Source organism: Ailuropoda melanoleuca, chromosome 9 (genome assembly GCF_002007445.2).
Source record: "Ailuropoda melanoleuca isolate Jingjing chromosome 9, ASM200744v2, whole genome shotgun sequence".
Taxonomy (NCBI): domain Eukaryota; kingdom Metazoa; phylum Chordata; class Mammalia; order Carnivora; family Ursidae; genus Ailuropoda; species Ailuropoda melanoleuca.
The window spans coordinates 66,522,213-66,547,916 of NC_048226.1; the positions used below are offsets into that span (position 1 = coordinate 66,522,213).

The 25,704-nt window shown below is 36.0% G+C and overlaps 1 protein-coding gene across 1 annotated transcript in view; it reads right to left on the minus strand.

The window, feature by feature from the left end:
• The window catches only part of STK3 (serine/threonine kinase 3), a 261,084-nt gene that overhangs the window by 166,377 nt on the left and 69,003 nt on the right, over positions 1–25,704 (minus strand). Inside the window, exons 5-6 of the mRNA XM_034668361.1 lie at positions 13,620–13,784; positions 12,951–13,118 (exon numbers count right to left, since the gene is read on the minus strand). Of these exons, the coding sequence (XP_034524252.1) occupies positions 12,951–13,118; positions 13,620–13,784 (333 nt within the window). The remainder of the gene's footprint in view (positions 1–12,950; positions 13,119–13,619; positions 13,785–25,704) is intronic.

Genomic DNA, 25,704 nt, shown 5'->3' on the forward strand with positions numbered 1-25,704 from the left:
CTTATTCTAAGTTATAAGTACAACATTTATTATTATAAGACAGTAGGATCCGATCCTGCCAGATTTCAGTATTCACAACACAGAAGCATCTCTGAGATAGGAAATGGAATCGAGCACATATTCAACAAAAATATTTATCTGATGCTCTAGTGTAAGTCATTCTGCTAGGTTCAATTAGACACACAAAGATGAAACATACTTACATTTAAAACTGAGATCTAATCGGTAGGAGAAGGAAGGGAAGAATGAAGGGGGGGTAAACAGGAGAGGGAGTGAACCATGAGAGACTATGGACTCTGGGAAACAAACTGAGGGCCTCAGAGGGGAGGGGGGTGGGGGATTGGGATAGGCCGGTGATGGGTATTAAGGAGGGCACATATTGCATGAGCACTGGGTGTTATACGCAAATAATGAATCATGGAACATTGCATCGAAAACTGGGGATGTACTATATGGTGACTAATATAACAAAATAAAAATTATTAAAAAAAAATTAAGGATGTACTGTATGGTGACTAACATAATGAAAAATTTAAAAATAAATAAATAAAAATAAAACTGAGATCTAGTAGGGGGAATAAGACAATTACATAATAACTATAATACATAGTAAGTTAAAAAGTACCATAAGAGGGGCGCCTGGGTGGCACAGCGGTTGGGCGTCTGCCTTCGGCTCAGGGCGTGATCCCCGCGTAATGGGATCGAGCCCCACATCGGGCTCCTCCGCTGGGAGCCTGCTTCTTCCTCTCCCACTCCCCCTGCTTGTTCCCTCTCTCGTTGGCTGTCTCTATCTCTGTCACATAAAAAAAAAAAAATCTTTAAAAAAAAAAAAAAAAAAAAAAAGTACCATAAGAAGGTTATAGAAAAGGTGATATGAGAATTCAGAGAAATAAAAGATTTTTTTAGTCAATGATGAGGAAATGTGGACAGTAACTGGACATACCTAAAACTAATCTTTCTAGAAATAAAGGAGTATGGTGGGGGGAGGAATCATATACAGATCTGTTTATTGGTTCCAGATTAAAATACAGAACAGTGATATGCTGTGATAAACAGTAAACAAAATCATATCATAAACATACAATATAACAAGAAATTTGTTTGAGAGGCATTGATATTACTATTGAGAGCCACAGTTCTGAATCTTTTTGGGTCACTTGAAAATTATGAGCTTGCATCAGAAAAACACACATGTGAACAAACACCAATATTTAAGTGCAATTTCAGGGGGTCCACTGATGCTATGATTCCTTGCCACAGAAAAAAAGCTCATTCTATGCTCTTACAAATCATGGCTTACTTGACTGAGCTAGTATATAGTGAAAATGAAGTAGAAAACATCAGTCTACCCTGAGGATAGGAAAGAGGATCCACACTGGGTGTTATATGCAAATAATGAATCATGGAACATTGCATCAAAAACTGGGGATGTACTGTATGTGACTAATACAACAAAATAAAAATTATTAAAAAAAAACAAAAAAGAAAGAAAGAAAAGAGGATCCACATGTACTTCTCCCTCATGGGCTCGTTACATCTATATGGTTTCCAGTAGAAGCTGCAAAGGTCATCGCAGCAAGGGCTTAAAAGCTTTCTGGAACCTACCCTGGCTGGCAATAAACTCCTTTGGGTACTGTGTAAGACCCCCAATACCTTCAACCCTATTAGATACCCTAAAATAAAGCCAGGTGATGATAAAGTAACTGTCTGAGCCTTTCCACAGCCAAAAGCTCTTCCCTTAAGTGACAATGGTAAATATCATTAAACAGCACCCTTCTGCAGAACTTGAACTTGTAAGTCTCAATATGAGACTTGAAAGTTAATTTAATAATTCTACCTAATATTTCTATAGTATTTAATTTTTACATGTACTGCTCATTTACATTATCTTATCTGATCTTCACAATAACTCTGTGAAGTGGACAGATGAGAGTCCATTACAACTAATGGTAGACAACAAAACTCATCAGGACTCACGAGTCTCGAACACCAGGTCACACCCACTACTGTGTGGCAACAACAGAAGCACTATGACATTGGAAGAATTCATATTTCCAAAACCTGGTACAGTGATTCTTGCTCTATAAATACAAGTTACAATCCAATTCTGGGTCATAAAATCAATGTAATGGATTTGGACTACTCATTCTTTTTTTTTTTTTTTAACGAAAGGAGGAAGTAGAAGAGAAGACCCATACAACTGGAACAAATCATACCTAAACCAGTACTTACCTATGCATGTGCAAAATGGGTCACAATGCAAAATGCATTTTATACTATGGATCACAGTCAAAAAAGTGTCAAATGTAAATGTCATCTTTTAATTATCAATAAATCAATTTAAATTGTGTACTGTAAACACTCCTATAAAAATACAGAGAAATACTGCCTTTGTCAGTATCCTATATTAAAATCTTAAAATGATGGATTCTCACATAATTCTTTCTCAATAATTCTTTCCAGTATAATTCTTTCTCAATGATTCCTTCTCTAAGCAACGCTTCATGTAAACATGTCCCCAAAACTGCAATTCATATTCATGTAATTCATATGTCAGTAGGAAAATGATGATCGCTTCCTCAACAGTTACAGAACCCTTCGTGTTTACAGAGCACTTGGCAACACAACACGGACAGCAAGATTTGAATTTAAATTAACAGTGGGAATTTGTCTTCCCTGTGAAGCCCTCAGGGATGATCCCAGCAGGCCCAACCAAGAGAAGCTGAGATCTGTTTATTCTGTTCTCCTTGCTTGTTCATCTCTTCAAGAATAATAACTCTGACTGGACAGAAATATGTTGAAAGTGTCACTGTAATAAACCTTAATCCCCAATTTAGGGTCTGGAATGCCTGGTACTCCCACATGGATAGGACCACAGGGCAGAAGCACTCAAACTTTCAAATAGAGTGAAAAACCATATGTCCTGGAAGTAGGACTGAAATTCTCCAATGATCCAATTTGCCCCACTCCTCCAGATCCTTGGCTATTTCTTATCTGAAAGTATGGTTCATAGAATAAAGTGTCACATAATCAGGCAGAAAAATGTAGGGAACAGGCAGGGAGGAAGAAAGGCAATGTAAAAAGAAAGAAAAGCACAAGGAAAAGCAAAGCAGAGGTGGGGAGGGGATTGCGTGAGCATTCAAGTGCATGTACTGTCAGGGAATGAAAACAGTCAAAGGAAGTAAAGGCAACAGTGAGAAAAAAAGGAAGATGAGGATGATTCAAAGGAGAAAAGGAGCCATCTATGTAATGACAATAAAACTCTTATTTATAGTCATATGATCCTATATAATTTGTAATATCCATACATACAAGTGAATAAAGTTGTTACAGTGTATGGCCTTATACTCTAGAAGTTCAACCAGTAAATGATAAATGTGCACTAAATACCTGTAGAAGGAAATAAAGGAAAGGGGAACAGAAATAAAAGAATACAGGAAGAAAACCCCAGGATACTTTTCTTCAAAAATCAAATACCCATACTTAGATGACACTTAGTTCCTCTGACACAAAATAAGCAATGTAGTATAGCAGATATACTCTCCAACTGATCTGAAAGTCAAATTCCCTGTCTCCACATTAGAACATGCATCACTTATATTTTAACATTAACACCAAACGAAAAATATTTTAATATTAACGATTAAATTTTGTATTACCGCTAAAATGGGTATGTCCCACCGTAAAAATATACACAACTGCATGGCAGATAAATTTGAAGTGTTATTCTCTTTACTAAAGGAGTTATCAAAAATTATTTTTTAAAAAACTCAGAGAATTTTAAATGCTGCTTTGCACCTATTAAATATTTACACACCTTCTTCAGAACACACCTACTGCATAAAGCAAAGTAATATATAATTAAATACAAATAAGCAATCGTCTACTTGCAAACTAGCAAGTCACTGGCATATAAACAGGAAGTGAAAACCATTTTGACTTGAAGACCCCCAACAGACTAATTATAAAGGAAGAATTACACAGGGACTTAGAGTATTAGATTTGGAGTGCAAAGAATGATGGGGGACAGCAGGAAGAATAATAGACAGAGGCAGTAAAAAGTCAAAGGACCAGGAGATCTCAGTCAGCAAATAGAAAAAAAGCACAATAATTTAACTAGAGAAAAGTCAATAAAAATGAGAAAAGAAACTCAACAACAAAAAAACCCAAGCAAATTAGTAAACATTTCTTCAAAGATATACCAATGGGAAGATGTTCAATATCACTAGTTGTTCAGGAAATGCAAATCAAAACAGTAACGAGATAGCCATTCACACCGATCAGGATGACTATTACCAAAGACAGAAAATAAGTGTTGGGAAGAATGCGGAGAAACTGGAACTGTGTGCACTGCTGGTGGGAATGTAAAATGGTACAACTACTGTGAAAAAACAGTATGGAGGTTCTCCCCAAAATTATACATAAACAATATGATCCAGTAATCCCAGTTCTGGGTATATACCCATAAGAATTAAAAGTGGAGTCTCGGGGCACCTCGGTGGCTCAGTTAGTTAAAGTGTCCAACTCTTGGTTCCTGCTCAGGTCATGATCTCAGGGTTCTGACATCAAGTCCCATGTCAGGCTCCAAGGTCAGCATGGAGTCTGCTTATCCCTCTCCCTCTGCTCTTCCCCCTGTTGTCTCTCTCTCTCTAGAATAAATAAATAAAATCTTAAAAAAAAAAAAGCAGAGTCTCAAAGAAATAACTGCACACCCATGTTCACAGTAGCATTATACATTAATAGCCAAATGGGGAAGCAACCCCAAGCATCAGTCAATGGATGAACAGATAAACAAAGTGAGATATATACATACAATAGAATATTATTCAGCTTTAAAAAGAAATTCTGATATATGGCACAACATGAATGAACCTTTAAAACATTATGCTAAGTGAAAGAAGTGAGACACAGAAGGACAAATATTGTATGACTCCACATATACGAGGTGCTTAGAATAGTCAAACTCATACAGGCTGAAAGTAGAAAGTAGAAACGTGGGGAGGAGACAATGAAGAATTATTGTTTAATGGGCACAGAGTTTCAGTTTGGGATGATAAAAATTTCTGGAAATGGATAGTGTGATGGTTGCAAAGCAACGTGAGTGTACTTAATGCCACTGAATTGTAGTTAACAATGGTTAAGATGACAAATTTTATGTAACGTATCCTTAATGCCACTGAATTGTATACTTAAAAATGCTTAAGATGACAAATTTTAAGTTCTGCATATTTCACCACAATAAAAAAATGAGAACAGAAAGACAGAGGTATGTCCTAATATTAGTCACTATTAATCTTAAACTACATATAACATATTTTTTTATTTAAATTCAATTAGCCAACATAGAGTTCATCATTAGTTTCAGATGTAGTGTTCAATAATTCATCAGTTGTGTATAACACCCAGTGCTCATCATAGCATGTGCCCTCCTTCATTTAAAAGGACAGAATAGATTATGGAAGGTATAATGGCTGAAAGGCAGCCCCCCAAAAGATGTATCCATGTCCTAAGCCCCAGAAGTTCTGAATGTGACCTTATCTGGGGGGAGAAAAAAAAAGTCTTTGCAGATGTAATTAAGTCAAGGATCTTGAAAGGAGGATATCACCTTGGATTATCCATGTAGTACCTAAAACCAATGACAAGTATCCTTTAAAGAGAAAGGCAGAGGAAAATTTGAGAAGGTAATGTGAAGATATAGGCAGAGATGGAATAATGCAGCTGTGATCCAAGGAATGTCAAGGATTGCCAGCAGCCACCAAAAGTTGGAAGAGGCACAGAATGGATTCTCCTCAGGAGGGAGTGCAACCCCGTCAACACCTTGATTTCAGACTTCTGGCCTCCAAAATTGTGGCAGAATAAATTTGTTGTTTAAATTAAACTACCAAATTTGTGGTAATTTGTTACAACAGCCCTAAGAATCTATTGTGGGGGTAAAAACATAAAATAAAAAGTAAGGAAGTAGGCCTTAAAATCATAGAAGATGTCATTCAAGCCAAAACTTGGCTATGAAAACCAAGAGAAAAAGGATACCTGGGCTTCACCACTAAGCCACAGCAGTCCCTGGCCACATGATGTCCATGAACACGAGTGCTGAGGGCCAAGTGCTGAAGCCACCTCCCACCCCACCTCCCCACCCCGCCCATCCAGGACAGGGCAGGAGCGAGGCTGGCCTGCAGATTCCTGGCCCAGTGAATGGGGAATCTGGGCCGGCAAGTCCACAGGGTCAGACCACAGAGAAAGGCTGTACCCTGCTGTCTCAGGCTCTAAGAAAGAGGCTTTCATCCAGGATGTTCCTACAAGTCAATATTAATTCTGTCAATTAATACCCACATATTACCTCATCTACTCCCAGACAAAATAAAGATACTTGTCTTTTGCCCTACATATTAAATGCCTGTGAGGAATCTTCCAAGAGGCAGTGCATGCACACACGCACAGGCAGGCCAGGTGTCTACCAACCCATACACAGTAGGGAAAGGGCTGAGTGTGGTATTACTCAACTACCACCTCTACTCAAGCCCAGTCTTACAGAATGTCTCAACCAAATCTTATCATTAATTGGGTAGGAAGGAGGTCATTGATTCAGTTTTATTTAATAAAAAATGGATAACTCAGTTTTCACTCCTTAGACATGGGAATAATGTCTTCTTTTTATACATCATTCTTTTTTTTTTTTTTAAAGAAATCTTGTTGGATTAGGACTTGGTTGTGAAAGGAGCAGCGCCATGTGATTTGAGATAGGGGAAATCTGTGTGTTTTTTTAATATGCAGTATAAAGAGGAATTTTTTTTCTAATGTCTGTGTTTACTTTGCATGTACTGGAGCATTTATTTCACTTATTAAAATGCACTGTTTCCGCAAAAGGGATGGGGGTGAAGAGGCTAGATGGAAAAAAACAGCAAGGTTAAGGAGAAAGTTCTTCAGGAAAAAAAGATAACATCATTTTCAAAAACATTCATCAAAAATATCTTTTCCATGATGAAAATATCTATAGGGTTCTTTTTTTCGTAAGTAAGTGATGTGAGGATATATACAGAGAGAGAGAGACAGACAGAGATCTTTTTTTAGTGTAAAGGAACTCCTAATTTACTCTTAAACAGAGACTGTCAAGCTATATATAAGTTGAATTTCCAGAAAACTGCCATTTACACGCCTCCAATTGTCTCCTTAAATCACATATGACATGAATCTTCCCAAAATATACAATGTATTTCTACATCTTATTTTTAAAAGGCAATAAACATTCATATTATATTGTACAGAAGTAAAATTCCTAGTCTCATTTTTATTTTCTTTCCTTCAGTTGATGCCAAGCAATCACTGATCACAGTGCCAGCTGTCTCAAACAGTCCTTAGTCTGACTCAAACACTTCTGTCCTTACCCCTTTCACCACGCCAGGCAATGTGTAGTCAAACACAAAAGCTTGTAAAACAAAAGAGAACAAAACAAAAATTGTATTTAAAAGAATCAATAGGGTTGGGGCGCCTGGGTGGCTCAGCTGGTTAAGCATCTGCCTTTGGCTCAGGTCATGATCTCAGGGTCCTGGGATCGAGCCCCACGTGGGGTTCCCTGCTTAGCAGGGAGCCTGCTTCTTCTTTCTCCTCCCCACTTGTTCTCTCTCTCTTGCTATCTCGCTCTCTCTCAAACAAATAAATAAAATCTTTAAGTAAATAAATAAATAAATAGGGTCTTAGTGATGTCTAAGAAACAACGTGTCTGGGTTTGATGGCAGGGTACAGGGATAGACATTTAGAAAAATGATACTATTCACTCATTTCCTGGTTTTTTTGTTTTTTTGGTAATTTTATTTCCTATAGAGCTGAGAAAGGGACAGTTCTCCAAAAAAGTGTGTGGTTAACTGAATTCAAAACTGTATTTCTATATAACTGACTAAAACTAATTAGGTATCATATTTTACCTTTTAGAATAATTTGGGTTTTGATAAAACTTGTTTCATTTAAGATTTTGAGCAGATTTATTTCCATTTGTCATTATTCATTAATCTATTTGTCGTTGCTCCTTAATCTATTTTAATCTATTAGCTGTATGTAAATTTATAAGCACATTTTCTTCCCTCTCCTGTTAACAAAGCTCTACATGTTTTAATGTGTATTTCATCATTGCCTTTTACTAGACAATTATTACTCTCACCACAGCTAAGATATAGTTTGCACACACTCCAAGTTTCTCCTAAAAAAAAAAAGAGAGACAGAGAGAGAGAGAGGGAAAGCTGTATAATAACTACAAAATTTAGTTTATCCCTTGCCATCAAACAAATCCAGTGTTTTTAATAGCTCTTTTTATTAGGAAATTCCTCCTTGGGGCGCCTGGGTGGCATAGCGGTTAAGCGTCTGCCTTCGGCTCAGTGCGTGATCCCAGCGTTATGGGATCGAGCCCCACATCAGGCTCCTCCGCTATGAGCCTGCTTCTTCCTCTCCCACTCCCCCTGCTTGTGTTCGCTCTCTTGCTGGCTGTCTCTATCTCTGTCAAATAAATAAATAAAATCTTTAAAAAGAAAAAAGGAAATGCCTCCTTGAATATCTATATTCCAATACCTCTTACTCTCTTTGAGGAATGATTAAAGAAAGTATCAATCTTTGATAAATGAGAAACTAAAACAAACGACCTCAGCCTTAACACGTTCAAAAGACCCATTTCAATTCACTGCCAAATTTCAATTTAATCACTTTCATTTTCTAATGACACTCAAAACATATGTCCTACAAAAAGCTTTATCAGTGAAAACCACAATATTAATTTGTGACTATTTAGGCAGGAGCAACCCCATTCTAAATTATCCAAGCCTGATGCATCTCTTCTTGATCCTAATTCTTGCTGGCCTAAGCAAGCATAAGTCTGGAGCAGGCCTGGAGCCTGGGCATACTAAAAAGATGGTATATCTGAGAATATGACTAGGAAACCAACCCCTGGTTCACTCAGTCTAGGAGTCAGCTTCATTGTTCTGGAGTTGTTTCTATTACATACATCTAGAGGGCAGGCATAGTGAGAAGGGCTATAACCTTGTAACAATGGCCAAAGAGAATTTCAGGAGGACTAGGATGTAAAACCTGGCGAAGCTGGCTCACCACATCTTAACTTAGCCTCCTGTTCCAGATAGCCATCAATATGCAGTAAATTATATAAAACCCTTTACTTAAAAGAGCTAGCATTCTTTGCCTCCATCTGTTGTACTGGTCTTTCCATCATGCCTATCTTCATTCCACTTTGACAGCTTCGTAAACTATTGGTTATCTCATAAGCTACACTGCCCTCCCAAAAAGGAGTGGAACATAAAAAATTTACCATATTGGGGCACATGGGTGGCTCAGTTGGTTAAGCATTCGACTTTGATTTCAGCTCAGCTCATGATCTCAGGGTTATGAGCTGGAGCCCTGCCCTGGGCTCCGTGCTGGGCGTAGATTCTCTCTCTCTCCCTCTGCCCCTTTCCCCCTGCCAACTCAGGCATGCACACACTCTCTCTCTAAAAAAATGAAATAAAATTCATCCATATTTCTTCCCACTGAAAAATCTGTTTGTATTTTAAATTAATAATTATAATTATGAGATTAAAATGTCTGCAGATTTTTATTTTTGCTAGCCACTCCATTTGCATACAGTTGACGTATAAAGACAAAAGATATTTCTTTTTTGTCAAGGCAAGAAATGGACTAGCATAGTTCATATCTCAGTTCTGCCACTTATAAGTTGTGTCATCTTAATAAAAAATGTAATTCTTTAAATATCCATTTCACCCAATCCACTCATTAAAATGGAGATTGTAATATTTATTTCACAGAGTGGATAAAGTAAGAAAACTATTAATTAAGAAAGAAAACTTCACTATTTCACTCACTAATCATACTTTCATATACTACCAGCTCTTTCATACCCTAATTACAACTTTATTGGCTCTCTAACCTCACTGAAAAGACTGAGATTCTGAAGTAATTGGTGTGGGGTACGGCTCTGGCACCAGCATTTTTTCCAAGCTCTCCAGGTAACTGCTATGCAGCAAGGATGAAGAACGTCGTCTTGCTCCCTGATCTCTCCATTTCCTTACATCCTCTCCTCTCTTCACAGGCTATACACCCTTGGTAACCACCTGAACAAGTCTCTCAACAGCATCCTTCAACGCCCTGTCGCGCTGTCGTTCCAAGACACTCACTCATTAAACCCAAACTCTGAGGGCAAGGCCATCATGCACTGCACCCTGCTGTCGTGTGTAGCTAAAGTCAGGCTAGAGCAAAGAACCGCACTGGTGACAACACAATTCTCGTTCTCCAACTTGAGCTGAGTCCTCAACAATCTGTTCTTCTCTCTTGGACAGCTCTTTCTTTTATCCTCCCAGCTGACCTCCCACCAAATTAATCTAAACTGTGGTGAAGCAGGAAATATTATTCATTTTATTAAAATTCCACCCTTGAATGCCTATCTTTTTAATATTCTCTATGACAAGATGAGAAATACACACAAAGCACTAGCCCTGCATACAGAAGAACAAGGATTATCTCCAGGCAAAGCACTTGTGTGACTGAACGGCAAGATAAACAAGCTCGAGTCTTTTTTCAAGGAACACCATTTTCACCTGAAGGAATAACCGACAGAAAAACTACAGTTATTCAGACTTGGGCATTTGAGTGACATTCTCTCAAAAATGAACCGAGTTAATCTGTCATTTCAAGGAAAACTATTATATTTGTTGGCGATGATAAAATCTGAGCTTTCAAGTGAAAATTCCAATTTTGGAAAGCTTGTATCTGTCACACGATCCCAATACTCACAGTTCACAAACATGAGAACAGTTAAATAACGATAACATAATTTAAATGGCAACTTAAAACCTTGCTGTGTTTGGAAATGCACAAGGCAACATTTGATAAACTGTCTAAAGAACTACAGGGCTAAGAACTGCCTATATACAAGTTGTGAGGAAAGAAAGAAATTTACTTAGGGGCGCCTGGGTGGCTCAGTGGGTTAAGCGTCTGACTCTTGGTTTCGGCTCAGGTTATGATCTCACGGTCATGAGATCGAGCCCCACATTGGGCTCTGCGCTCAGCGTAGAATCTGCTTGGGCTTCTCTCCATCTCCCTGTGTCCCTTCCCCCTCTCGCTCTCTAAATAAAGAAGTAAAGTAAATCTTTAAAAAAGAAATTTACTTAGGTGGTGGCGACCAAGGAAAGCTCTATATAGAAATAATATCTGACCTGAGACTTGAATGAGTAGGATTTAGACTGATAGAAAAAAGTGAGATAGATGATGATTCATTGACTCATAGATAGATAGATAGATGGATAGATAGATAGATACATAGAGACAGATAAATAGAAAAAATTTTAAAGAAAAATACTATCTTCAAGTATATTTTTACTATTTCATATGTGTGAATTCAAACTGTCAAGTGCTATTTTAAGATCCTGGAAGTCGGGAACCACATACTATAATTCTTTGCTACCTACTTGAGAGACTACCTCAGGGTCAAATTTAATATGTTGATCTATGTGGTTGGAAAAATAAGATCTACACACAAGGAGGAGGCAGAGGAGTAATAATCTAAATTCTGAGTTAAATCCGAGCTCTGGCATTTGGCTAAGATGCCTTGGGTAATTCAGTTAACCTCACTAATTCAAACTCAAATACACCTAATTTGAGGATCACCCTAAAATATTTTAACTAAAAATACCAAAGATAAGTAATAATCAGAGAAGAAATGAGAGAGTTTGTGTTGCTGGTTTTATGTTGACCTTATGATTTTTCATGTAATTTTGCAAACAAACAATTCATGCCATTTTTATTTTTCACTTTAGCAAAAGTAATTTATATACACAAGGAAGATGATACTTATTATACACAACTGTATTACTCAGAATTTCTCTTTAAAGTGGCAGGCAGATTTTTAAACATTTTCAGTAGAGTACACTGTTACTTATATTACTGAAATTAAATCCACAATGGCATTGTATTATCAGAAATAATTCCAATTTATTCTTCTTCAGATGTTCCAAAATACTGCATTCTCTTTCCTCCCATCTATTTACTTCACACATTTCTCCAGTCGCCCTGGCACCATTTTCTCTTCTCTACACACACACACACACACACACACACACACACACACACACACACACTACCACTCTCTCTTTCTCCCTTTCTGTCTCTCCTCTCTTCTCTCTTCATTCTTCTCTTTTCTTCTTGAGGTGGCTCCAGCCACTAGAGGGCAATAAGTTCACAAAGACAGATGTCCTTATCTATTATGAATTGAGATTCACACACTAAGAAACCTAAAAACTCTTATCATCACAAACCCTGAAGCAGAGGCAATTAAACTTGAATATGCAAGGTACATACTTCAAACTAAAAAAATTCATCCTGGAAAAAGGAGTTCATAGAAGTATATAAGAATGTTCAAAGAAGGAATTCTATTTTCTCACTAAGTACCAACTGAAGAAACGAGATTCATTTGCCTACAGATATGTAGCAATGTTAGAAGTCAGGCTTTTTAAATATTAGCTTCCGATGAGAGAAGAAAAAAAGGAAAACAAAAACACAGAAAAGTAGAATTTGCAGAGTGGGTAGAAAAGTGAGAATTGATTTTTTCCAAGGCCTCCATGGCCACACTGAGAAAATGATGGATAAATTGAAGAATACAGTGACTTTACCAATCCTTTTGTCTACTGAAAAGCAAGTGGAAATTTTACAGGTATATTTTTGGGGGAGGAAAACAGTGACTTCAAAGAGAAATATAGTCTTCACTTCTTTTCTCACAATTGAGGATGTGGTTCGAGGAAAAAAGTTAGTATCACTAACCTCTGACATAATTTTACTATTTTTTGCACAGAACCTAAGTTCAAATCAACTTATTTAATTTACTTTGTATTTATTAATTTACACTGACATTACAAAACTGCAACTTATATAACATCAACGTTTTTAGAAAACCATCATTTTCTTACCCTCATGGGATGTATATCAGCATAAGGAGGTTTTCCTTCAGCCATTTCTATAGAAGTAATGCCAAGGGACCAGATGTCAGCCACACAGTTATAGCCTATTTCTTGAATTACCTCAGGAGCCATCCAAAACGGAGTTCCTATCACAGTATTGCGTTTTGCCATTGTATCCTGCAAAAACATTACACTGACATAAATACTACTACAAAAACAATAAGGGCCTCTGTTTGCCAACATATTCATTACACTGTACAGTGAAACCCTCAAATACTTCAGATTATATCAAAAATTGACTGTTTTCCTACAATTTCAACTGACATGACATATTTAGGAATTCTGAATTCTGTAAAAAGCAAGAGTCCACAAGTAACTTATCTCCACCTTCATTAAAGATAGTCATTAAAAATAGTACTGTAACAATAAAAGATACAGAAATGGATCAATGTAGCTTTCTTTTTTAAAGCATTTCAATGACAATATTTTTCTTCATATTAAATGTCTCTTAAATTGTAAATAAAAATAATAGATAATACTGAAATTATGGCTCCCTCTCCCCAAGAACAATGTAGTTATATATTTCTTCCCATCACCCCTCCAAAAAGTTATCAATGTTCAGTCACAATCAAACCTGGACATATAGGCCACAAGTTTTTCCAAAATTATTACACTTACTGTTAACTGACCAGCCACTCCAAAATCGGCCAATTTTGCATGTCCTTCTGTATTGAGGAGAATATTTCCAGCTTTTATATCTCTGTGTATTTTTCTCATAAAGTGCAAATATTCTAGTCCTTTCAAAGTAGATTTAAGAATAGTTGCAATTTCATCTTCAGTTAACTGGAAAGAAATATTTTTAAAACTAGATTGAAAAACCATGCTACATAAACTCTTACAAAAGAGCACCGGTAACACACACTCCTTACTAATGACCACTAAACCTCTAGGAAAAGGCTAAAAAGGTAACAAACTGGGAACTTCTTTTTCCTCACAAATATTCTTTGTCACGTTTATGATACATTTTACTGATGAAAAAAAATTTCAGTATTAAATTTCTCCTTTATCTAAAATTATCAATGTCATTCCTAACGCATATAACCTATCCCAAGAATCAACACGACCCTAACAAATCACTATTTCCCATATCTTCTGATGCTGAGGTAGCAATATCACAGCTATCCGTCCTGAAAGTAAATTCAGACGTTCTTCCCTGTGATGTCACCAATTCTTGATGAAAATGAAAATCAACAGTTCTACACAAAGGAAAGGAAACAAGGGTGGCTTGCCAAGAGTCTCCTGCATGAAGTGATTATGCCCATACCACACTTCCTCTTCTAGCCAGGTCATCCTAACCCACCCAAATCCTGGACTGCTGGCCCTAAGAATGAGAACTCAAAAATAAAAATTCCAGAGAAAGACTAGGAAAATGGAAACACAAACAAAGGTTGTCAGGGGAAGGAAAAGGGGGGAGGAGGGAGAAAAGGCAGCCAAGGCAAGAAGGAAAGGAAACATTCTTAGTAGCTATGGCAATAGAACCAGTGTTATCTGCACCAGCGGTTGTGCTAATCATTTTGCATGCATTATCTCATTTATCCTTACGAAAACCCTACAAGCAAGATACTATTATTACCACCATCTGACGAATGAGAAAGTTACTGCATAGAGGTTCAATAAATTCCTCTGGTCACACACAAGATGGAACCAAGATGTGGGTTCCGTCTTGTTGTAATCTATGCTTCTAACCACTGTTCTATACTGCCTCTCTTGACCAACCTTGTTCAAGTGCCATCTATGAAAGCTTCTGTTTTTACTGAGAATACCCACTTAGCTTTTAAATGTATCCAAGTGATATCAGAAGTTCGTAACAATAAATCTACTTTTGCTCTAAGCACAACGAGCAAATATAACCCAAAGGTAAGCTGATGGAAGGGGAAAGTTCCAATTTATACAAAGATAGAGGACACTACTCTGTATGAGAAGGAAAAAAAAAAAGAAAGAAAGAAAATTCAAATACCCAACAATGGGATAATACAAAGACACAGTAGAAAATAAAAATATAAAATATATGATACGACAAAGCTATAGTAATCAAAACAGTAAAATAGTATGGTACTGGTGTAAAAATAGACACATATATCAATGGAATAGAACAGAAAGCCCAGGAATAAACCTAAATGTTTACAGTCAATTAATCTACAACCAAGAACTCGAGAATATACAATGGGAAAGAGACAGTATTTTCAACAAATGGGACTGGGGAACTGAACAGCTAGATACAAAAGAATGAAACTGGACCATTTTCTTAAATTACACACAAAAATAAACTCAAAATAGATTAAAGACCTAAATGTGAGAACTGAAACCATAAAATTACTAGAAGAAAACAGAGGCAGTAATTTCTTTGACATCAGCCATAGAAACATTTTCCTAGATATGTCTCCTCTGGCAAGGGAAACAAAAGCAAATTCAACTATTAGGACACATCAAAATAAAAAGCTTTTACACAGAAAAGGAGCCATCAACAAAACAAAAAGGCAACCTGAGTGGGAAAAGGTATTTGCAAATGATATATCCAATAAAGGGTTAATATCCGAAATATATAAAGAACTTATAAACTCAACACACACACACACAAAACAAATGATCCAATTAAAAATGGGCAGCGCAGCTGAATAGACATTTTTCCAAAGACATACAGATGGCCAACAGACACATGAAAAGATCCTCAACATCATTCATCATCAAGGAAATTCAAATTAAAACCACAATGAGACATCACTTTTTACCTGTCAGAATGGCTAAAATCAAAAACGCAAGAAATAACAAGTGTTGGTAATGATGTGAAGTAAAAGGAACCCTCATACACTGTTGGTGGGAATGCAAATTGGTGCAGCCACTGTGAAAAATCATATGGAGGGTCTTCAAAAAAATTAAAAATAGAATTACCATATGATACAGTAATTCCATTACTGGGCATTTACCCAAAGAAAATAAAAACACTAATTCAAAAAGATATATGAAGCCCTATATTTATTGCAGCATCAAGTGTCCATTCATCTACATGTTCACACACACAAACATACACACAGGAATATTATTCAGCCATAAAAAAGAATGAAATCTTTGCAACTGCAACAACATAGATGAACCTAAAGGGTATAGTGCTAAGTGAAATAAGTCAGTTAGAGAAAGAAAACAATATATGATTTTACTCATGCATGGAATTTAAGAAACAAATGAACAGGCAAAGAAAAAAAGAGACAAACAAACCAGACTCTTAAATATAGAGAATAAACTGGTGGTTGTCAGAGGGGAGGTGGAGGCGGGGGATGGGTGAAATAGACAAAGGGGATTAAGAGTACACTTATCTTGATCACTGAGAAATGTACAGAATTGTTGAATCATTATATTGCACACGTGAAACTAATATAACACTGTATGTTAATTATACTTGAATAATTATTCATATATATTTATACACACACACTTATATAAAGACTATGAAGGGGCACCTGGGTGGCACAATTGGTTCAGTGTCCAACTTTTGGTTTCAGCTCAGGTCGTGATCTCATGGGCATGAGATGGAGCCCTGAATCAGGCTCCGTACTCAGCATGGAGTCTGCTTAAGACTCTCTACCTCCCTGTCCCCCTCTGCATGTGCGCTCTCTGTCTCTAAAATGAATCTTTAAACAAACAAACAAAAAACTGCTTTGAGACTGTAGAATGTGAAAGTAACTACTGGAAGACGTTTGTTTCAACTGCTGCCAATGCCACAGTGGTTCATGTCTCATTAAGAAACAACTTCAGGACAACTGGATATTCACATGCAAAAAAAAAAAAAAAAATGAAGTTGGACCCCTACCTCACACCATACATAAAAATTTACTCAAAATAGGTCAAGAACTTAAGTATGAGTTAAAACCATAAAACCATAGGGGTAAATCTTCATGACTGTTGGTTTAGCAATGGATCATTAAGTACAATATCAAAAGTAAAGAAATAAGAGGAAAAATGACAGACTTCATCAAAATTAAAAATTTTGTTCATTAAAGAATATTATTAAGAAAGTGAAATGACAACCTACAAAATGGGAGAAAATATTTGCAAATCACACATCTGATAAGGGTCTAGTATCCAGAATATATAAATAACTCTTACAGCTCAACAACAAAAAAACAACCCAATTTAAACATGGGCAAAGAACTTAAACAGGCATTTCTCAAAAAGGATATATAAATGGCCATATATGAAAAGACATGTTCAACGTCATCATCACTAGTCATTAGGAAATGCAAATTAAAACCACAATGAGGTACCACTTCACACTCACTAGTATGGCTATAATAAAAAAAAAGGAAACAACAGCATTGGCAAGGATGTGAAGAAGCTGGAGCTCTTGGACTTTGATAGTGAGAATGTAAAATGGTGCAGCTTCTGTGGAAAGAAATATTTAGTTCCTCAAAAAGTTAAAAAAAAAAAAAGTCTTAAAGACAAAATTACCATATGACCCAGCAATTCCATTCCTAAGTATATATACAAAATAACTGAAAACTAGTACTCAAACAAATATATATACAGGAATGTTCATAATAATACTATTCACAATGGCCAAAAGGTTGAGACAACCCAAATGTCTATCAACAGATGAATGGAGAGCACCTGGGTGGCTCAGCTGGTTAAGCATCTGCCTTCAGCTTGGGTCATGATCCCGGGGGCCTGGGATCAAGCCTCCAGTCAGGTTCCCTGTTCAGTGGGGAGTCTGCTTCTTCCTCTGCCTCCCCCCTGCTCATGCTTCCTCTCCCTCTCTCTCTCTCTCTCAAACAAATAAATAAAATCTTTATAAAAAAAACCCAGATGAATGGATTATGGTATAACATACAGTGGAATATTATTCAGCCATAAAAAAGAATAAAGTACTGGCACATGCTACAATGTGGATGCACTTCGAAAACACTAAGCTAAGTAAAAGAAGCCAGAACAAAAGGGCACATTTAAATGAAATATTCACAATAGATAAATCCTTAGAGAAAGAAAGCAGATAGGTGGTTGTCAGGGGCTGAAGCAGGATAGGGAAAATAAGCTGCAATTGCTTAATCGATTTGGGGTATTGAAAACATTTTGAAACTAGACAAAGGTGGTGATAATATATGGTGAATACACTCAGACCACTGAATTGTTCACTTTAAAATGGCTAATTTTATGTTATATGAATTTCACCTCCATTAAAAAAAAAACCCTAACATGTTTAAATTGCTAAACAAATTGGAAGATGGTTTACCTTTACATGTAACATTAATATATAACATCATAAATGTATTGTACATGTTTATTTGAATAATGTGTTGGCTTTGGAAAAGTTTGCTTTCTTTATAAAAGAAAGAAGGAGAAGGGAGGGGAGAGGAGAGAAGAGAAGAGAGGAGAGGAGACAGGACAGGAAAGGAAGAAAGGAAGAAAGAAAGAAGGAGGGAGGAAGGGGGAGGGAGGGAGGAAAGAAACTAACAAACAACCTGGACCTCCTTCTCCTAACCTCTGAAGTGCCAACTTCCCCTAATCCTTTCCAAATTAAAAGACCCTAAGACTACTCTAAACCATCTCTCAGTCCTACACTCCTCAGTGATAATGTAAGGATCTGACTCACTTGATAAATCCACTCTAGTGCAAGATACCTGATCCAGAATGCCATTTATTCATTCAACAAATATTTATCAAGCACCAACTACATGCCAGGAATTACACCAGTTCCTGGGGATACAATAATGAATAAAACGAGAAGTGTTCTTTCTCTCATGGAGCTTTATCCTACAAGGTAGGGATAATCTGATGATGATATAATAGAAAATAGGGTAACGCAAGAAAACCACTGCTATCCCGACAATAAAACAGAAAGCGACTGACCAAGAATGAGAAAGGCTCTTTAGAGTAGCCATCAAAGAAAGCCTGAGAGACATTTTCGCTGAAGTCTTAAATGAAAAAACAAAAAACAAAAACAAAAAACTACAATTCAGGAAAAAGTCTCCCATATTTGAGTTTAAGAAAGAAGGCTCAAGTTTAGTGAATCAGGAAAACACTAATTCTAGATGAGATCGGGGGGACATGCACGAACCGGATCACACAAGGCTTCACAGGCCATGAGTAAGGAGTCTAGATTATCTGAAAATTCTAGTACTACCAGGAACTTATTCTCCAGACCAGATGGTCTGACTTGATGGTCCATAGAAAGCAAGCACTATGCTCTAAAGTTGCACTGCCCAATACAGTGGCTCCCGAGCATGTGAAACATAGCTAGCCCGAACTGAGATATGTTATAAATCTAAAATATACACCAAAGTTCAAAGCTTAGTACTAAGAAGAGAAGATAAAGTATCTCATTAATAATTTACAATTTGATTATACCTTTAAATAATATTTATATATTATTATAAAATTTATTGTTTAACATAAATTATTAATACTATTAAAATATATTAGCTATATTATTTAATATATATTGGTGCTACATATTAATATAGTTAATATATTATTAAAGGTAATTTCACCTATTACTTTTTTCTTTTTTTAATGTGGTTATCAGTAAATTTTAAATCACATTTGAGGCTCATTTTGTGTTTCTATTGGACAGCACTGCACTGAGAAAGGGTCCACAAAAGGAAGGATGTTTGTCCACTGATATATCCACAATGCTTCGAACTCTGCCTGGCTATAGTTAGCACTTGATAAATAATAAATGAATAGATAGAGCAGTTATGAAAAGAAAAGTGATACCACATAACTTGGCGGTTTACCGCCAGGCGGGAGAGTGGGAAGCAGGCGCGTTGTTGAGGGCTGCTACAATGCACTACTGTGGAAGGTGTGCAAGGTGCTGGTGCTGTCCTATATGCCTGGGTTTTTCCCCCTCCCCACTTCTGGCATAAAAATTAAAGAACTCGGGGGTGCTACAAAAGCAGCACCAGTCCGTAAAACTGTGTCACGTTTAATTACTTCAATGCTGACCTTTTCGGTTACCTAGACTTGAATTTTTATCTTCTTATCATTCCATTATTTCCAACCAACAAGTCACTCATCCTTCATTAACTCTTTGATTTGTTATCTCTGCTTCTGTACCCTATATCACAGAGCTGTACTAGAGAAAGTTCAGGATTAAATAGACTTGCTATACTTCAGGGTCTCAAGATCTGTCTGATTTCAGTGCTGTAAAGAATTTGCCACTGGACAAATCTACAGCAAGACTAGAGATCTGCCAAAGATATTATACTGATTCATGAACTGTCTAGCTTTACTGGATGGCTTCAAAGTTTCATTCCAACTCTACGATTCTATATTTACGAAAGATCTTCATAGTCTTAACAGAAATAAATTCACACTAATTTGGACACCCATTTTTTTATTCTTTTGACAAATATTGACTTCACTGACTCTCTCATACAGATTCTGTTAAAGGTGCTGGGTGTTGAAGGTGAGGACATGGACAGTCTCAATCTTTATGAGCTTATAAGAATAACCAGGGCATGGCCTGTATTTGGCCCTGAATTATTAAAGGTGAAGAGGGCAGACCTGAAGCAAACGTATAAAGTTTAAAAGCCCCTCTTTCATTATGCTTTTCTCTCTTTGTAATTAACTCCTCCCCTTACTTCAGGGGTCACCTCATACCCTGCCTCGTCAAAAAATGACACAACATTCAATCATTCATACTAGTACATGAATACATCTTAAAGTTATCCGTGATACAGTATTAACAATCCACTTGAATATTAAAGCTCGAATGAAGTATCTACACATCCTTTTAACTTCAATTATGAAATGAATGGTTTCTATCCCTCAATAAAATCATTTAAACAACAATAAACAGTAACATTTTCTAGAACAGAGATATAATGTGGTCTTAAATTTTTATACTACTTTATAGTTATAAGCAGTATTTTATGAGTCTCACAACAACTCAAGTAAACAAACACATCGTCCCTTTTTTAGATGAGGAAACAAATTCAGAGAAATAAAGTGGTCTGTCAAATATCATACAAACATTAAGTGGCAAAGCCCACATCTTCTGGCTCTACACAAACGTGAATATATGAACTGGTCTCAATATACAAAAACACGGAGTTGTGAGCCTTGCTCCAAAGATGATATTCAAAATACTTGACAATTAGTAAAGGCAAGGTCTAATCAAGAGTTGCCAGCCATAATACCAGCGATTAAATTAAGAATAGATACCAGCCATAAACAAACAGTAAAACTGAATATCAGCCCAGGATACCTGCCTCAACCCAGCATTCAAATGTAGATTATTTTAAATGGTGTACCAGCCAAATAAAACCAGCATATATTAATAAACTCTGCAAGTAAGCACACTCACTTGGCATGAAAAGTAACCTTAACTGAGGACACTTTAAGTGGCTTAATTTTATTTTTTGTTTTATTGAAAATATATACTTAATATCACGAAAACAAACCTACAGATCAATGATTTAAACATTTTTAAAATGATTTAAATAAAAATAGAAGAAAATCAAAGTATCAAATCAGGCAGAAAAGAATAGTTTCTCATCAAAAAAAGCAAACAAAAAATTACGAGAATTTATTAGCTTTGTCTACATAAAAAACTATAAGCTTAGAAAACAGAAAAATACAGAAAATATAGTAAGATATTTAGCGCATAGATTTAGAACATAAAGAGCTCACATAAATCCTTCAGAAAAAAAATAAAACCCAACAAATAAATAGGCAAAGAAATGAATATACAATTCACAAATAAACAAAAACTAAAAATAAAGCTGGTTAACATGCACAGAAAAATTAAACCACTAATTATCAAAGAAAAGCAAATTAAAACAATGAGGTATCAATTATAAAATTATCCCATATGGATCACCATGTTGCCAAGGATAAGAGCACATGTGTGGCAGACAGGAAGAATATAAAACATGTATGAAAGGGATCTAAGAATGTAGAAGTATTTTTCAAAAAGCCCTAGATAACATTCATTCACTGAAAAAACATTTACTGCGCACCTGCTCTATACTGAATTTAAAAAAATTTTAACCTAACCTTATGTGGCTGCAATCTAGCATGAAAGACAGACTTAAAAACTCAGAAACTATTTAAAAAAAACACTTTTCAAAGTGAAATGCGACCACAGTGGAGAGCAATTAATTAGGGAAGAAAGTGGAAGTGGCATTAAAATTAGGCTCTGAATAAAAAAAAAGTAGTTCACCATTCAGATAAAGGAAAGATTTCAAAAGAGTAATTCAAATAATTAACTTAAGAATAGTATAATAGTTATGGCACTCAGAAATCAAGTAAGGCCTATTTTTTTCCTTTCTATTAAGAAGAGAAATGGTTAAAAAGAAAAAAAGCGATGGGCCAAATTTCAGCCTTCTAAGTACCAAAATGCAGGTAAATCTTAGCAAATTTGAAGGAATAAATGTTTGCCTGGCCTCTTTTAAATGTCAATGGTATCAAATGAACTATGGATAAAAGCAGTATTTATATCAACATTTTACAAGCATTTTGTGTCACTAACAGAAAATGAGATAGAAACTTGTGTTTATTGAATGGACACTATATAATAGACCTTGAACAAGATGTTTATTTCATGTCCTTTACATACACTATTTTGTTATAAAGAAGGGAAAGAAGGAAGGCAGGAAGTCAGATACTTGACAGTCATTTTCTTAAATAGAGTTTTGTTCTCAAACAACCTTTAAATATAAGAAATTTCATTTATATATAAACATAGCCAGTTACCAAAGTGACTAGAATTCTATTCGGCAACAGAGGAACTATTTATTCCCATCACTATATAAAATTTAAAGTAGTACCGTTTTCATTTCTGTAATTAAGACTTTACATCAGTTCAGACAGACAATATCCAGCTATTTCAAACTAGTCAGGTTTATTCTAAAAACACTTAAAACACACACACACACAACCACACACACACGCACACACACACACAGAGGAGAGAGGATCCTACTTTACATAGGAGGTAACTAATGTAAGATTCCAGTTCTAAGATGGAAAACTCTCAGATCCATTCTCAAACCACAGCTAACACCTCATTTAGTGGTATCTGTCAAAATCCTTTTCAATGAAAAATTTTATCAACAGAGTACTTCATCTGTGGATCTAATTAGGTTATCTTTAATACAATACAGGTTTAATATTACTTCTGTCACTATATAAATGGGGCAATGTCATTTTAAAATCATTTGAATCACATTTTATAGTCTATTTAAAGAAAATAAATAAAGGAAGGTGGTAGAGATATAATAAACCATGAATGAAATACTCAGTAATCAGGGATGGAAATAAGACTTTTATAGCTGAGCTAATACATTAAAAGACGGAAGTCTACATCTGGTTTCAATACTGGTATGAATTCACTGGCAAATTTAAAAAGAATCTCATTGTACAAAAACAAAAAGATGGTTTTGATAGGCTTTAGTCCTCTGGTTACTTTTGTTTCTAGAGTCATGTGATTAGTATAATAATATGATACATTTAATATGTCACTGCGTATATGGTTTTGATAAAAATGCACCCACCAAATTGTCTCAAGGGCACATGCACAAGCTGTTTTAAAATATACATACTGCCTTAATGTTTTTATGCCAGTAAAAACAAATTCAAGTAAGCTTTTGTACGTTCATACAAAATTAAGAATTTTAATTTTCTAAAAATGAATCTTGACAATCTTACCTAAATCCTACCTTTTTGACATAATTATTTTTATAAAATAATGCATTAATTCTGTATTTAGTACCTACGATCATTAAGAAAATGAGAAAAGAATAAGACATAGTGCCCCCTTTTGAGTGCCATATAGACAGCTAACTATATTTGATTACAAAATTTTAAGCTTCAACTTTCACAGTGACTTTTCATAAAGTCTTGAACACTGTTTGATGAAAACTCACCAATGTAATCCTTACACAGTCTTTCAAGTCCTGGATCAAATCTCACCTCTTTCAAGAAATCACCTATATTCACCAAGTCAAGGTTTATCTATCCAGTGACGATACTGATAACATCAACAATAGCTTATATTTACTGAGATTTAACTATGCCAGCCACATGGCAGCTATCATTTCATTTAATACCCAAGCATAACTTTAGCAAGTAAGTACTAACAGGAATTTACTAGAGGGCCTGTTACACTGCCCCTGCCTTCATGGTGCTCACAATTCAGTAGAAAGGGAAGGTCACAGAACAAATAATAACCACATTAAGTAATGCCGGTAGCAAGAGACTTAGCTCTAGGAGCACTCCAGGACACCAGTTCCTAAAGTTGATTATGCATCACAACCAGTACTCTTGAAATAAAATCCAAACCATATAATTTAACCCTCAAGTCCTTGAACGATACAGTTCCTACATCCCGTGACAATCTCACCACATTCTCCCTGCTCCAAGAAGCCTTCACAGAGGAGGTAACTTTTGAGCTGACTCTTCAAGAATGAACAAAGTTTGTCAGGTGACCAAAGAGGGAAGGAAATACTAGCTATGTGTAAAGGCAACGGGCATAAAAATATACGAAGTCCAGTACTACTGAACAGTTCTTTGCATCTGAAGTAACATGTACAGAAAAATAGTGCAAAATGCAGAGGTAGGCTAGGGCCAAACTCTGCTTTATATACCACAAATTTTTAAGTGGAAAGATGATATGAACATATCTGAACTTTCAGAAAGAAAACTCTGATGGCAGACTCTCAGGCTACCACTGTGGGAAGCTAGTGTGGGGAAGATAAATAATAAAATCATTTATAATCGTCATAGCAACAGGGGCAGCAGCCATAGTAGCTAACAAGTACGCAACCTTGCTTTACAACTCCAATGGAGATTCCTGCGGTAGAATTAATAATGAACATCTTAAGCAAAATTAGACAAAAGTAGAGAAGATGAAGAAGAGCATGCAGGGAAGCAGGAAGGCACCGAAAGCAAAATCCATACTTCTTTCATAATCCAAGCTGAAACTGCCTCAGCACTAAAAAACATCACATATGACTTTGGTAGCAGCCTCTCAACCAAAACAAAAAACAAAAAACTCTTACAAAAAATGAACTTGCCCTCTAACCCAGTAATGCCATTTCTGAGAAAGTATCCAATGGACATAATAACATAAGTTTGCCAATACACAAATATAAAAGTTCCTGCAGCTTTGATTATAACAACAAGAACTAAAAAGCTGGAACTCATTTCATCCAAAGTACTGAAAAAAAATATATTTTGTTACATACACACAGACCTGTATGTACCAGTACAGGAAGATCTCTAAGATAGATCAGAAGTTAAAGGAAAAAAATAAAAAAGAAGGTATAGAACACCACATATACAGTATGAATCCCTTGTGTAAAATAAGATATGCATACATGTGTGCTCAAAGGATCCACAAGAAACTATTAACTGACATTATCTCAAGGAAGTAAAATTGAGGGATGAGTAAAGAGATACTAAGTTCCTCTTCCATACTATTTGAAATGTTTATGATGTACTCATACTACTTATATTTTTTCCTTAATTTATATCATTAAAAGGGGGAGGTGCTCACACATTCTCGTTAAAAGTATAGAGAACTGTGCTATATGATTTTAAAAGATCTCCATATAAAATTGTTAAAATTAGGGATGCCTGGGTGGCTCAGTCGGTTAAGCATCTGCCTTCGGCTCAGGTCATGATCCTGGGGTCCTGGGATCAAGTCCCACATTGGGCTCCCTGCTCAGTGGGGAATCTGCTTCTCCTTCTCCCTTTGCCCCTCTCCCCC